This window comes from Tupaia chinensis, unplaced genomic scaffold (assembly GCF_000334495.1).
Source record: "Tupaia chinensis unplaced genomic scaffold, TupChi_1.0 Scaffold150288_1, whole genome shotgun sequence".
In the NCBI taxonomy this organism is placed as follows: domain Eukaryota; kingdom Metazoa; phylum Chordata; class Mammalia; order Scandentia; family Tupaiidae; genus Tupaia; species Tupaia belangeri.
Window position 1 is genome coordinate 2,094,529 of NW_006210128.1, and position 16,161 is coordinate 2,110,689.

At 53.7% G+C, this 16,161-nt stretch overlaps 1 protein-coding gene across 4 annotated transcripts in view; it reads right to left on the reverse strand.

Moving 5' to 3' along the window:
* Positions 1–3,440: 3,440 nt before the first annotated feature.
* Positions 3,441–16,161, reverse strand: part of PRMT8 (protein arginine methyltransferase 8) — a 111,857-nt gene continuing 99,136 nt past the window's right edge. For all 4 annotated transcript variants that reach the window (XM_006172038.3, XM_006172039.3, XM_014585675.2 and 1 more), the window contains 3 exons: positions 14,833–14,983; positions 5,285–5,406; positions 3,441–4,289 (listed from right to left, as the gene is read on the reverse strand). In XM_006172038.3, coding sequence (XP_006172100.1) covers positions 4,206–4,289; positions 5,285–5,406; positions 14,833–14,983 — 357 coding nt within the window. In that variant the 3' untranslated portion in view covers positions 3,441–4,205. The remainder of the gene's footprint in view (positions 4,290–5,284; positions 5,407–14,832; positions 14,984–16,161) is intronic.

Consider the following 16,161-nt stretch of genomic DNA (forward strand, 5'->3'; position numbering starts at 1 on the left):
TGCCCACGGTACAGCGAGTTTGCAGACTTGTTCTACTTGCACTGAGTCTGAGTTACCTTTCTGGTAGGGGAGATGTATCCTCCCCGGGGTGAAGTGGCTGCCCAGTCACGTATTAGTAAGCAGGGTGCTGGAGGTCGACTACATCCCTTGACTCACAAACTCATTTACCCAATGACTGACTTTGGAACTGGGGACAGCAGGACCCTGGGGCTAGGGACCCAGCACAGCTGGAGCTTCCTCTGCCTAATGACTCTGGTGACCCTTGAGGCTAAGGTGCCTGCTCATGGCTGGTAAAGTCCCCTGGGAGCTTCTGTTGGGACCCATGACCTACAGCTAGCCTTGTTGAACCATCATTCTCTGAGAGCAGCAGGATGAACGCTCTTGTGGAATTCAGAGGTGGAATGAGATGGAAGCATATTCTCCTTTGGTCTCTAGGGCTTAGAGACCAAGCTTAGCCAAGGAAGGTACGCACTCCCTGCCCCCACCCCTGGCAGGGGCTGCGCTGTAAAGCCAGGCTAAATACTGAGGGTGGCTCACAGGGTGGGGTGAGGAGGGCTGCAGTTGGACGTGCAGGGTGGCTGAGGGCCTTACTTCTCAGGATCTGGGCAGCAGTGGACCCAGCCGACCAGCGTGTCCTGGAAGGCAGGGCCGCTCCTGCTGACTCTGCCATGTTGCCAGTGTGTGGCTCAGTGCCTGGAGCCCGTAAAAGATCCCGTAAACCTTTAGGCTGGTCCTCTGATCACCGACTAAGCCCTTGTTGAGTGTGGGCTAATTGCTCCCAATGAGACGGATGCAGGACGCTCCTGAGCTGGGCTGGGCTCAGACACTGCAGCTGGACAGGTGCTCAGGAAGCCGGGCCCCTCCTGAGGTCGCAAGACAGCAGGCCAAGGTCTGGTGCAACGTGAGACCAACCAAGGTCTAAGGTGAGCTAGGGTCCCCCAGGTGAGGCTATCCTCAGAGCAAGGTCTCTGGGGAGGGGCTGTTCAAGACTCTAGGCACAGGGCTCCAGAAACCAGACTGGTGCCCCTCAGTGTGGTAGGGAGAGGCATTTGCAAAACGGGACAGGACTTCCATACTGTGGGGGACCTGGGGGTGGGAAGAGGACAGCTTAGGACAGAAAACCAAGGCAGGGCAGATCCCCATGATCAGAACTGGCCCCGAGGCCAAGGATGGACCCCAGGCAAGATGAACACAGCCAGGTGAGCATTATCCATGGCTAATGTCATGCCACGCTGGTGTTCGGAGGTACCCTGCCAGGTGCAGCGCCAGGAAGGGGAGGAGGCTGAGGGATACGGACCAGGTAGGGCCCAGTCAAGGCGTCATTTCTGACCGTGGGGTTTATGGAGGCTTGTGTTTATCCAGGGGGGACAGCGTCTATGAGGTGACTTCCAGAGGTTAAGGAAACGTTGACATCTTCCGAGGAGCACGAGAGGGGCCGGAGCCTGGTCCTTCAGAAGTGGCCTATGGGAGTCAGGCCAGTGCGGGGATCAGCTGCTGCCCAGTCACCGGCCACCTGCACCCTGGGGCCTGAGGCCTAGTGGGGGGGCGGAGACCGTGCCTGCGTGGGCTTGGATGAGCAGAGAGGCTTGTGCACAAGCAAGCCCTCACACAGGCACGGCAGAGACGTCATGGCTGCGCATCCTGGGAGCTGAGTCAGGGGTAGGAGGGCAAAGCTCCCCCAGCAAGAGCGGAGGGACAGGGAGAAGTCACTAATGGGTTTCACAGAGTCTCAGAAAATAAATAAGTAAATAAATAGGCGAAGAGTCAGGGAAGAAACAGGAAATCATCTTTAGAGCATCTTTGCCATGGCCCAGATGAGACCTCATCTCACGGACTCCCATTCGGAACATGTTCAAAGCAGATCTTGCTTACTCTCCACTGAATCACAGGGAAATTGCAATTCCCTCCGGAGCAGTCCCTTGAGCAGGAGGAAGGCAGCTGCCGTGGAATGTTTGTTCGTGCCTCCCAGGCGTCCGTCCCGCAGCCCAGGAGTAGAGCACGAGGAGGTGGAGGAGGCAGGTGCAGGGGCTGGGGCTGAGGCGGCTCCAGGAGGCTGGAGACCCGAGATGAGAGTGGGCCCCTGGGTGACCCTTTTCTCCTTTGATGGCTGGAGAGCCCCAGAAGATGGCCAGGCGTTTGTCCAGTCGGCTCTCCCCAGGTCCCCCTTCCTAAGGGCCTCTCTCCTGCCTCAGGGTCTCAGGGCTGCCTCCCTGGGGTGCCTTGGTGTGGCAGGCCCCAAGTGCCTGGAGCGCTCAGGAATGTCAGCCTGCAGCACGTCGGTTCCTGGCAGTGTGATGTCTTGCCCTGACCACAAATGGAACTTTTGCCATGACCTTTGCTCCCTGCCCACGCCTAGGCCGACTGCAGAGGTTGCCCCACCTCCCCCACGATGGAAACTCACCAGGGACTTCTGAGATGCCCTGTGAAAGGATCCCCGCCCCAATACCCTCCTGTACCCCCTTTTCTCTTCTAACACACTTTGTCTTGTCTCTCTGTAAGTTTCTCTCTTCTTCTTGCCTGATACACATAGACAGAACCGTTACATGATTTTCACTGTATTTTTCTCTGGGTTGAGCTTCACGCGCTGGGCCTGTGGTCTGGAAGGGGCGGTATGTGCCGTAGAAGGCACATCGAACTGGCTCAGCTGGACCAAGGACGCCACTGCTCTGCCCTGGGGCTCAGCGGTCTCAGCTGCAAAGTCGGTGGGGCAAGGCCTGGATCTGACTCCCAGGACTGTGGGGGAGTCGCAGAAGTCCGCGGCCACCAGAGGGCTGTGGAAGTACCCCAGTCATTGCCTCTGGACTCGGCTCCTGTTACCAAGGGCACGTCTCTGCAGTACTCCCTGCTCCGGTGCAGTCAGGCCTGAGGGCTCTGCTGTCTCCGGGGCCCTCACTGCACTTGCCACCTTCGAACGGTCTCCCCTCCCTCCCAGCACTGTCGTGTCTCTCCTGAGAGACCACATAGATGAGGCTGTGGTCTCAGAAGCTAAACCAAACCGAACATTCCACCCGGCCTGGAGAAGAACATGGTACTGTATTGCGGAAAAGCCGTGACGCGTTTTTCATAGAAGAAAATGCATCGTGACTTTCCTAATGACCCACTATTTCCATCCTCTAGAGATTCGGTTGCCACACTTGGTCTCCGGGCCACGTGTGGCTGCCAGGCTACACCGAGCCTGCCATCCTGGAGCACTCTCACGGCCCCTGCCCTCCCACCTGTGTTCCAGGACTCTCTACCCCCTTACGCAGGACCTCTGAGAGTCTGCAGGGGAGACACTCCAGAACAGCCCGAAGTCCTGCTGCTCCGGCCTCAGCTTCCCTGGAAGCAGGTGGCAGGCAGGAGGTGCTGCTGACTCTGTTTTTCTGCTCTGCAGAGCCCTTCAGCCCTTCCGCCCCCGCCCCTACTCCAGAGCACCGGCGACACAGGCTTTCCATGGCTTTGTTCTCACGTGTGTTTATTGAACACCCAGAGTCCGCGGGTCTGTGCTCAGGGTTCAGAGCCCAGTCTAGTCAGAAGAAGACCAGAGCTAGTACAGAGAAGGTTCATAGCTGTTTAACATCTGTTCAGGGAAGGGGAGAACTAATCACAAAACAAATTCCTATTCAAAAGCAACAGAATCTCCTCTGAGAGTGATATATAGTCTACGCACCCACGCACGCGCGCACACACCCCTCTGAATGAACACATAAATATACCCACGTGGCTGCATATGCTTGCATACACAGGGACCGAGGGTAAATAAACTAATATATATGCTGTATGCACACGCACGCACGCACACGCCACCACACGGACGATAAATCTGGCTTATGCTATCAAAGACACTAAGTCTCCAGGTTCTAGTGGAAGCAATCTGCCCTAGATGCCTGCAGCATGCAAAACTCAGAAGATCCAGAGTCACAGTTAAGAAGGACGGGGTACATGGGGACTTTTCCAACCTCAAGCCCCAGCCACAGCTCGTGAGGCCGCTCTTTGTGGGTGACAACAAAGCCTCCGTGAGGGGGTCCCAGGGCAGAGCGGAGGACCTGGGAGCCCTCTGTCCAGTGGTGGGGCCCACGGGAGCCCTGGTGAGTTCACCAATCCGCAAGGCAGAGTTGACAGCTCTGGTTTGGAGTGGAAGTCCTGCAAACAGCGTTCCTTAGGACAGTGCGGCAGATCGAGATGAGTTCCTGTTCTCGCTCGCTCTCTGCAGCTTCCCACGTGTGCTAACGCATCTTGTAGTCATTAGATACAGATGTTTCACACAGCTGTCCCTTAAAATCCAAGTCTACTGTGAAATCGAGGTCTCGCTGCAAAGAAAGGGCAAAGGTCACAGCATTAGTCTTGGTGGGAGGTGGTGGCCCCGCTCCTCGCTCCTCAGGTACAGGCCTCCTGATCAGCCCCTGTGGCTAAGGTGTTCCTAGGAAGGAGCCATAAGGAGTCCCTGAATAGCTCCAGGTGACTACGCTAGTGCCTCATTATCCTCGCAGGAAGGTCTCTGATTTCTAAGCTAAATCTTTCATGTTCTAATATAAAAATGTCCCTCTGGTTTGATCTGGCCCAGCGTGGAGCAGTAAGTCTTCTGTAGCATAATCCTCAAAGCATTCTGGAGACTTCCAGTGCGTGTGCTCACACTGAGAGCTGCTCAAAAGCAATCATTCTTGGACCAGCATGGTGGTGCGGTGGTTAAGGCTCTAGATTCCCACCTGGCCAACCGTGGTTTGAATTCCAGACCCAGTAGCACCTTGAAACACACACTGGATGCTTGTGGGTGCATGCCCAAAATCCCAAGAGGAAAATGGAGGAGAACAGATTGCTGCATGGCCATTCCCCCGGCCGGGAGCGGGGGGTGATTTCTCACTTTCCTTCTCTGTTTCTCTGTGTCTCTGGCAAGTGCAGGCACCCTATAGCAAAAATCTCTCTCTTAAAAAAAAAAGCAATCCTTCTCTAAGCCACCAGGCCAGCTAAGAGACATGAGCCAAACATTTTTGGGGCCAAAATAAACTGTCCTTCCCAGTCCAGCACATCCCAAATGGGGCAGAACCCAGTAAGGATACACCTTTGTTCCCGAAGCCCTCACATGCAGAGCTGACAGCACCCCAAGGGGACCCAGAAATAGCCTCCAACTGCGGGGTCTCGAGGGCCAAGGCTAGAGTCCTTCATTACATCTAGTCATGGCCAATCCTAGATGCCTACTGTGTGAGTGTCCTTGCACCCAGACTGTGTGCCAGACACCCAGGAGCCCGGGCAAGCAGGCCCCGTATCCTCTGTGACCCTAGCCACAAAAAGCCGCCTCAGCACTCACCACGTTTTTGGCATTTGGCTTCATGGATATGGTCCCATAGATCTCCTCCCCCCTCCGGACAGTGAGGTAATCTTCCAGGTAGAAGACGGTCTGCTTCCAGTGGGTGTAGGGAGCATCGGGGGCTGGGAGGCGAGAGTGAGAGGATGACAAGGGCTGAGGCCAAGGCTCTACAGTCCTGGGACTCAGTGAACAACCCACCCCACCCCAGCCAGCACTCCTGTCGGGGCCGGTGCTCAGCCCTGCCTCTAAGCCCTGACCAGAATTCCCCGCTCTGTCCCAACAAACCCTCCCCTCATCAAATGCCCCTTCCCTCAGGGAGCATTTGATGGAGATCAGGAGAGAGACAAGCTGATGCTACACATGTACGCCAAGGGGTGGATGATGAAGGCCTTCTCACCAATTGAACTCGTTAACACCAATGAACCTCAAAATGCTACAGTTTTAAATTAGTTAACAGAGCGAAGTCTTTCAGGAGTGTCGAGGAGAAACTCATATTGCAGGCTATCCTACCTCCCCTTAAATGGCATCGTTTATGCCAGGGGTCCACAACTTCCGGGCCACTAGTCTTGTCTGTAGCCTGTCAGGAACTAGGCTGCACGGCAGGAAGTGAGCAGTGGGCCAGCCGAACAAAGCTTCATCTGTATTTACAGCCACTCCCCATTGCTCGGATGACTGCCTGAACTCCGCTTCCTGTCAGATCAGAGGCAGCAGTAGATTCTCACAGGGGCACAAACCCTATCGTGATCTGTGTATGTGAAGGATCTCGGGTGCCCACTCCTTGTGAGAACTAATGCCTGATGGTCTGAGGTGGAGCTGAGCTATGACGCTGGCACTGGGGAGCAGCTGCAAATATCGGTTAACATTAGCAGAGAGGTTTGACTGCACAGAAACTATAAACAATCAATTCCTTGCAGATTTGCAGTTTTCTTCAGTGACAGAGTTTTCTCTCCTTCAGTGACAGAGTTGATGTTTGTTTGGTTTTTTCCTTCGTTTTCTTCAGTGACAGCGATCAAAATGCGATTACAGAGTAGACTGGATACAAAGAAACTTCCGGTTTCACTGGCTCCCGTCACCCCCAAATGGGACCATCTACTTGCAGGAAAACAAGCTCATGGCTCCCACTGATTTTGTTTTATGGTGAGTTGTATAACTACTTCATTATGTATTACAATATAATAATAACAGGAATAAAGTACACATTAAACATAATGAGCTTGAGTTGTCCCCAAACATCACCCCCCACTAATGTCAAAAAAATTGGGGCCACTGGTTTATGCAAATTCCACCACTGGGACCAGCAGTTGGCATAATGGCTACGTCGCTGGACTCCCATGTAGTCGACCACGGTTCGTGTCCTGGACCTGGTGTCTTAAAATCAATCTGGGCATATGTGCATGTGTGCCCAAGATCCCTAGAGGAGAATGGAGGAGAAGGGATTGCGGCGTGGCCATCCCCCCGGGGAGTGATTTCTCGTTTTCTGTCTCTCTGTCTCTCTCTGTCTGTCTGGGGAGCGCATGCGCCCTATAGCAAAAACCTCTCAAAAAAAAAAAAAAATCCACAGCTGCACCATGTCTGGGTCGTTGGCTCCTCAGTCCTACAAGTAGCTATCTTCCCTGTGTCTCAGTCCCCAGAAACTGAACCTAATACCTCAGTCCAGGCCTACTGTGAGATGCCAGCTGTGCCTTCCTAACTGGATCAAAAGGAGATGAGGGATGGTTCTCATTCTGCGGCCTAACGCTGGTGCACAGGCCACTCGTCCTGCGTGATTTGCAGTCACAGTGAGCCTGCAGCGGCCCTCACCCACTCATGCTCAGTACACAGCACATCCTCTCCCTAAGTGGCAGTGGCGAATCTTACAGGCCACCTTCCAGGACAGCACTGTCTTTGCAACACTGCTCCTCCCTCTTCACTGGCCTCTTTCTTCCTCATCCTTCCAGGTCAGTTTCTCTGGGAAGCCTTGCTTGACCACCTAGACCTGGATTAAGGGATCCCACAATGCCCTGGGCCTGTGTTATCACGCTGTCCATCATGCTACAGTGGAAATGCCCTTCTCCCAAGTTGTTTGCATCCTCTGCAAGACCCAGTCTGGGCAGGCAGGGGCCACGCCTGCCTTGCCTCCTGCTGTACCCTCAGGGCCGACCACTGTGTTCCATCTGTAATTGAGTAACAGAATGAAGCTTCTGGCTCCCCACAGATACTCTATGACGCCAGGGCCTGGGGACTCTGTGGACTGCAGAAGAACTCAGTGTGTGGGAAGTTCTCGTGCTTACCTCCCCATCAGCATTCCCTCTTTGCTTAGGACCAGCACTGAGGACGAGAAGACTCAGGGAGAACATGACATGGGCCTTTCAAACACCTCTAAGGTTGTTACATGGGGGGAACCAGCAGTTAGCGTAATGGCTATGTCGCTGGACTCCCACGTAGTTGACCGCAGTTCGTGTCCCAGACCCGGTGGCTTAAAACTCACGCCGGGCGCGTATGCGTGCGTGCCCAAGATCCCGAGAGGAGAATGGAGGAGAAGGGATTGCGGTGTGACCATCCCCCCGGGGGGAGCTTTCTCGTTTTCTGTCTCTATGTCTCTCTCTGTCTGTCTGGCAAGCGCATGCGCCCTATAGCGAAAAACCTCTCCAAAAAGAAAAAGAAAAAGATTGTTACATGGGAAGAGTTATATGCAGCCATGTGTATGGTTTGGGGGACAAAACAAAGGCTAGTCCCTGGGAATTCTGAGAAGCAGATTTTCAATCCACCTCAGGACTAGGGTTGCCTCACCCTCACTGGGAACGTCTCATGTACCAAAATGGAACAGGTGACCTCTAAAGTTTCTCAAAACCCCAAGATCTATTTTAAAGATGACAAAGAGCCTCTTTTTCTGCCCTTTACAATGAACTGGCTTGATCCAATGTCGGTGGTTGGGTGGAGACGTGACTATCTCGGTGTGTGCATTTAGGACATCAATGCACGCTCGAGGTCGCGGGAGAAGGGCCGCTTGCACTTGGACGGGCAGGACCACAGGTGCACAGCCTGAGTCTCTCAGCCCGTGGGCTCCCAAACTCGTCTGCGCCGCTGGCCTCCAAGGACCTGTTGTCTGCAGACCGAGTCCACCTGCTCTCGGTACACCTCCCTGCTGGCTGCCTCGAATCCAGTGTCAGAAGCCAGTTTCCGGCTGTGTGAAAATGGTATCGTGTGACCGGCAGCACTCTCGCCCCCACTCCCCCCTACACCGGCTCAGACAGGTGTCGCTCCTGCTCCTAGAGACCTTCGGGCAAAGGGCCTCCAATCGCCTCCTGATCGGATACCTCGTGAAAACCCAAGACCCCCCGGGCTTGAACTGGCCAGCCCAGGAGTGTCTCTGATGGTGACCCCAACACTTGCCAGCTTTGGCTTGGAAACAAATGCTTTTTGCCTTGACATCAGCCTCAAAAGAATGAGAGGCCTGGCTACCATGGCCAAGCGGTAGGGCAGCACTGCATGAGGTTGGGGCTGAGTCCGAGGCCTGGGTTCGGTTCCTGGAGCATCCTACGGGAACCAGGCACAGTGACATGGACCATAGCCCTGCCAGCTGGGAGCCTGGGGCAGAGGACTGCGACAGGGGATGACCCTCTCTCTCTCTCACACACCATAAACAAACAAATTTTAAGATAATTTAGAAGAAAGGTTAAGAACCTCTCCAAACATTGTATTTTCACGATGATACATTAGCCGTGGTTAATTGTCTAAACCAATTTTCTCAATCCTAATTCTCCAACGAAGTGTCTGAGGGAAACATTCAAATTCTGATGATTTGCCTCTAAAAGATGTGAATTTCGTAAATCTGGCAGATCGGGAGAGGGCCGGCCTGCGAAGACTGAAACCTTTCCCAGGCGTGACAGAAGCCCGGCCACGGCTGACGTCACCAGGCATGTTCTGCGTCCCTTGGTAGGACAGTGGAAAAGACATTTCGCTAGGCAACGACAGGCCCGGTTTCCAACATCCATGTCGTCACGGCCGTGTGTTGTGCCCCTGGGCTCGAGCGCTACATCCATAGATGACGGGTCATGATATCTATCCCCTGAGCTCTCGAGAGGATGAGATGAGAAGGGGAAAGCATCGTGTACAGAGGGTGGCCAAGCCTCCTGTGTGTTCAGAGTAGTTGGGGTTTATACCCATGTCCTTGGTATAGTTAGCAGCCCTTTTTCTGACTTGCAAAAGCATTTGCACTCACCAGAGAGAGACAGAGAGGGGAGGAGCTAACACCGCCCCAGTGGGATGTGATCACACCGTCACTCGGTCTCCCCCATTTCTCTATCCTGTTGGGATTTGGAGCACACATGCATACACGCAAGACATGTTTTCAAGATGCTAGGGAGGGATTCAAACCTTTCAGCCATGTGGAATCCAGCTCCCTTAACCACTGGACTGCAGGGGAAGCCCACAAATGTATTCCTTTTTTTGGGGGGGGGAGGTTAGAGATATTTTTTTTCTACAGGGCACTCGCCAGAAAGGCAGAGAGAGACAGAGAGTCAGAAGGTGAGAAATCACCCCCCAGGGAGGATGGCCACGCCGCATTCTCTTCTCCTCCATTCTCTTTTCAGGATCTTGGACACACTCACACATGCACCCAGTGTGAGTCTCAAGCTGCCAGGTCTGAGACTCGAACCACAGTCAATCGTGTGGGAGTCCAATGCCTTAACTACTATGCCACCTGCTGGCTCTAAAAGTTTTCTTAACTGAGAGATAAACTAGGGCGAGGCACAGCCTGGTGGTTACTAGCACTGGATCTCATATGACCAACCCCATGGTTTGAGTCCTGGACCCAATGGCCAGAGACACACTCTGTGTGCATGAGTCCTGTTCGGAGAGAGACGGAGGGGCCGTTTCCCAGGGGAGGTGGTCTGCAGCACATCAGCCCCACGGCGGGGTATGCTAGGCCATCGCTCCAGGTGCTCCATCACTTAATGAAGTGAACTATGATTTCGTTTACCCTAACCGACGGCTCAGCCTGCAAAGCTGTGCCTTCTCACTTGGCAGCCAGGTGAGTGGCACACAAGGTGAGCACCCAGCCCAGGGCTGCGGACGCCATTCAGAGGCCTCCTCTCCTCCACCCCAGTCCGTGTGCACCTAGATCATCCAACCAGCCTTCGACTCTCCCAGGGCCAAGATGTCCTCTAGCTCCTCATATCCTGCCCCATGTGCCCCACCTGCTCTCCCGCTCCCAGGCCCCATCAGTCTCGTCTCCAGGTTCCAAATGACAGACAGCTTTTCTTCTGCAGCTAGACGTGAGCATGAGCAGCACCGCTCACAGCATCCCGAGTGCAAAAGCAGGCATGCATTCGTGCATTTCCCTCGTCGTGCCATTCCACAGACTCTGCTTAGGCACCTATCATGTCCCAGGTGTGCTTCTACCCATGCGGAGGCAGCCGCAGCCGTGCAGAATCATGCAGCTCTCTGTGAGGCTGAAGCCACACGGCTGGGTCTCAAGGGTGAGCCCTGAGGTCTCCCTGCACACGCCAGGCATGCACACGCCCACAATCCTGGCTAGCCAAACTGGGGGTGGGGTGGGAATTGTGACTATTGGGGGCCTGTCTCTGTCGCTCATGGAAGAAATACATGTCAATTGAAAACGTTTTAAAGGTGAATAAACACATTTTAGAATAGCAGCCGCAAGGAACATAGCTCCCCATTGCCCTGAGCCCTTACAGCCTAAGTGAGAAGACGCTCAGGTAAGTAATGGCGTGTGAGGGAGCAGAGGGCACAGACGGGCTGGGAACACGGAGAGCGCTGGGGACAGAGCGGGGCCTCTCACAAGACTTCCCCTGGTGTTTTCACACAGGGAATGCAATCTTGCTTCCTGCCTCACCTTCCTAACGGCTGCATGGCAGGTGGTTCTTCTTGGATGTAGTCATTTTTCTTGGAATTCATTCCCCAGGGAGTTCATAAGCTTTTGAAGAGTTAAAGACTATGTTCCAAGATGGGGCCAGACCTGGCAGTTTGAAAATCATGCTGTGTGTGTGTGTGTGTGTGTGTGTGTGTGTGTGTCCAAATTCCAGAAAGGAGAATGAGGAGAAGGGATAGTGGTGTGGCCTCGTGCCCTGGGGAGTGACTTCTCACTTTCCCTGTCTCTCTCTTTCTCCCTCCTCTGACAAGCGTATGTGCCCAATAGCAAAAGCAAAAAAAAAAAAAGCAAAGCAAGAGATAAGAGTGCAAAATTTCAGGGTGATGTTGATCTAGAGGCAGCATGGGAGAGCCTGGGGCGCGACACCCAGTCAGATGCAAAAGTGTTGGTAGCACTTTCATCACTGAGCTAGTGCTGAACTCCCAGGAGCTTATCATATAAATAAGAATCAACTTAGTTACATGTACTAATTATAAATACAATTATATTACACTAATTAATAATGCATTTCTACTGCATATACTGTATTTATGTTCTAATTGGTAACGATTTATTTTTAATATTAATGAATGTATTTACTTTCTAGTCGTAGTAATCATAAATTTATTTCTAGTTACTCTCTACATCATAGTTAATCATTTGTTCACGTTCCGGTTACTGAGCTAGGCGGCGTGTTCACAGTGTTCGTTCTGTCTAGAAGTAGAACGAGGAGGCAAACCTGAGTCAGCGTGGCCCAGTGGCGTCATGGGGCAGCCACCAGGAGTAAGGTAAGTCAGCGTGTCTGAGGTGCTCAGAACTGGAAAGGAGTCACTCTGAGGGCGGTCAGGGTATAGGCGGCAGGCCCAGGTGACCTGGTAAAGAATCCTGCTCTGGGCTGGAAACAAAACCCCACGCTGCAGCCCGAGGTGGCTGAGAAAGCAACTAAGCCAATTACTGAGTCGTCAGAAAAGTCACCATGTATGTTTTTCTATGCAAAAATGCATGGTGACTTTTCTGACGACCCAATATTTCCCCCAATCTCCACCTAAATGGGAGCATTGCAGACACGACTCCCGGAGGCAGAAAGCCGAAGTGAGATCAGAAGCTACGCCTCAGTGAGGAGATAGAATTGCCCATCCAGAAGGGAGTCATTGTCCCGTGTCAGCCATCTCGTTCAGGGCAGCCTCCTGGGAGGCAGTGGTTCTCAAACTCCCCTGGAGGTCATCTTAACACACAGACCCCAGGCCTAGAACTGGAATCCATAGGTGCGGGGTGAGGCCTGAGGATCTGAGTGCTGACTGTGGCAAGGGGAGGGTTCGGCACTGTGACTACACAGACGGGGCAGGCTCAGGGCCCGCGTGGTCCGACAGTGGAGTGACCAGAGAGCAAGAGGGAAACGAGCCGCAGGGTGAGAGGCCTGATGGGCCATCCTCCCATCTCTCAGGCCGTCCAGAGCCGCCTTCTCTGATACTAGACTTGAGCTTCACCAGGCCCCCTCCAAGTGGGACACCCCGAATGTCACCCTCACCACAGAGCCGGGGAGCCATCTGTAGACAGGGCTTTGCACCCGCTCGGCTTGGGGGACTCGAAATAGATCATCTCACAGAGAGGAAACCCTGGCTGAGAGCTACAGGGCTGGAGCCCGGCCTCAGAAACCCAGAACTTTCTCTCTACCCCTGCCTACCAACTTCCTCATCACCCACAGTTTTTTGGCCCTGGGTCACACATGACCATCTCCTGGGGACAGAAGAGGCAGAACCAATGCTGTGGCCCCTTCCCTAATTCCTGATCCAGCCGAGTCCTTGAGCTGGCTCGTCCTCAGCTCCCTCGGCCCTGAGAGCTGCCTCCTGCCCATCCTCCAAGGTCACGGGAATGCTCCCTTCCCTGCCAGCTGCTCCTGCCCCAGGAGGACAGCTCGCTACTGCCCTCTGGGGAGGGGAGCAGCTGGTGGCCACCTGGTCAGGGGGCTCTGGTTTTCCAGAGGGCAGGAAGGCACCAGCACCTGCCTGGCTGACGGAGACGAGAAGAGCGTGGTCACGGTGGTCAGGAGACACTAGTTCTATAGAAGCTCTCTGAGCACGAGTCATGTCTCTCGATCCCTCTGTTCACAGTAAAGAGCGGTCCTTGTCATCTGGGTTTGGGAAGTGAGTAATCATAACCACGAATTCTGGTAGAACTCCCCTCCTCACTCCCTGTGTCCCCACACCCACTGCCCCATGAAAACCCATACTCCTGATTCCCAGAAAGACTCCCACAATGGTCAACATGAGACGTTCCCAAGGGCAGGAGTCACAGCACATAGTCCGTGACAGGTGCATCTGGGACGCTGTCTTAGAAGCCACGAATGCGGCCCTGACGAGATGCGATCTCTACTCTGGCTGGAGGCTGGTAATCACGAAAGGGGACAGGCTGAAGGCATGCCCTACCCTGAAATCCTGTGTAGTTGTTTACTAAGACAACTACAGAAGTAGTACTGGGCCAGCAGGTATCACGGGGGTTAAGGCGCTGGATCCCACATGGCCAGCTTCACAGTTCAAGTCCCAGACCTGGCAACTTGAGAATCACACCAGGTGTGTGTGCGTGCATGCCCAAAATCCCATGAAGAGAATGGAGAGAAGGGATTGCATCGAGGCCTTCCCCCTGAGAGGTGACTTCTCACTTCCCCCTGCCCCTGCCTCTCTATTTCTGTCTCTGATGAGTGTACGTGTCCCACAGCAAAAACTTAAAAAAAAAAAAGAAAAAAGAAAAGCAGTGATCTCTGAGAAACTATGCAAGTGTCTCCCAGGTTTTTGCTTGTTTGTTTGTTTTATTTTTTAAGAGAGTTTTTGTTATAGGGCTCATGGGCTCACCAGAGAGTCAGAGAGAGAGAGAGAAAAAGCGAGAAAGCCCCCTCCCCCCCCAGTAGGGATGGCCACAATCCCTTCTCCTCCATTATCCTCTTAGAATTTTGGGCATGCACACACATGCACCCGGCCTGAGTTTCAAGCTGCCGGGTCCAGGACTCAAACCAAGGTCAACCACATGGGAGCCCAGCACCTTAACCACTACACCACTTGATGGCTCTGGTAAACAGAATATTAATCTCTGTACTCCAAGGATATCCAATGGTAGCAGAGGACAGGAGGGATAGCAACCCAACTCAGGCTCTCCCAGAAGGGGCCGTCTGACACTGTCCTGTCCATCGGCAAGCTGCTCAACGGTTCACAGAGCTCTGCGCACTGTCTTTGCAACTTCCTCTGAGTCTACAGTTATTTGAGAAGAAAAAGGAAAAGGGGGTGTGCAGACCTGTACTTGTACACCCTTAAAATTGTTTGGAGAGAGGCCAACTCTCATGGTGGTGTGGTAGTGGAGAGAGAGGCCTTACTCAACTTTGTAACCCTGCTCCCTTGCACAGAATACTCATCAATGCTAATTGAACAAATATTTGCACATGAGAGTCTCAGGGTACCCTGTCCATAGACCCTGCCTCCTTCCCTCCATCACCCAGCACACTCTCAGCCCTGGCCACGCCAGCCACAGTTTGGTTTACCTTCTCCTTTGGGCAGCAGAAAGCATGAGGCTGTGTGGCTTCACGGCTGGAGAGGGCTTACCGAAGCCAGGCCCCTCCCCCAAGTCATCGCCAGCCTCGGTCACCTCCCACACAGCTTCCAGGAAGGTTGGGAGAGGAGAAGGGGCTGGGTTGCCAAAGACAGCTCACCTGTGGAAAAGCCCATTTTCTTGTGGCACTTGGTAAATTCAATATTAAAATAGGTGACCAGGGCGTGGACGTAGTCATTGCGCTGTATCTGCAGGCAAAACGCAGACGTGAACGACAGCTCTTCCGTCTTCACCGTGTAGATGTCCACCTCCTGCAGCCCGAAGGAGAGAGAAGGTCGACACTGACCACCATGCCAGCCCTGGTCCTGGGCTGTAGCTTCATCCCACGAGAGACTCCCTGGGGCCAATGTTCTGGGGTGACTTCCCAGGCCCACTCTCCACCCTCCTCCACCCTTTCCAGGGCAGAGTGCTCTCAAACAATGATGCAAACAGATTAGAATACAACCTAAGGGCAACAGAATTAGGAACGTCAGCCTGCTGAGGGCGGGGCCCCAGGGGTGAGGAGGAGAGCGGAGAAGAACTAGTTCCAGGATGCATCTCTAAATATTTTGACATTCAAGTTCCCACCTATAGGAAGCATTGGCTATTACCCCAGGAACAAGGTCCGGGGCTGGACTTGGGGAGGTCCTGCTGCTCATTTATAACAAGGGCGGACAGTGCTCAAAAATAAATTAAAGGGGAAAATAAGAGGTGAGAATTTTCAGTTCTGGCCGGGGAAGGTAGAAGATGAACGACTCATTCTAACAATTTGGGCTGGGACGTGGCAGGAAGTCATCTTGCATGGGGAGCAGGTGTAACAGAAGGATGCTCTTGTACTATTCCTTTCTGCGTGGAGGTGTCTGCCTGCCATTTGCTGGCTCCGGGGGCACAGGGCAGACCTACAGAAGCCAGAGAGCAACTGGACTTTACCCTCACTGTCACACACCGAATACCCTGTCCCTATGGCTCTGAAAGGGCCGACAGACACCTGGGAGGTAGACATTGTTGGGCGTAATTGAAGAGCAGGGTCTGAGGGTAGGGACACAAGAAACGGCCTTTATCTCTGCAAGTTTCAGATAGCTGCAGATGATCCTGGGGCTTCCGAGGGAAGTCCGGACTTCATGGGGCAGACAGCAGAGGAGTGGTCCAGGGACCTGACTAGGCCAGGACCACGGCATCCACTGGAGAAGCCCCAGCTCTCTGACCGAGGGTGGGAAGAGGGCCGATTGCACGTTTGGTCTGAGGATGTGGGCGCCCCCTTGCAATGTCGCTTTCAAACACTTGTGCTGTTTCTAGAGCCCAAAGATGGAGAAAAGAGCAAACTGAAGGGTGAGCTCTGGGTCACACATTTGGAGCTTAGTGACATCATAAAGCCGCCCCCAAGAGCTGAGTCTCGTCCTACACGAGACGGTACCGCTGCAGCTGGCTGCGGCGTGCTGGAACCTCCAGA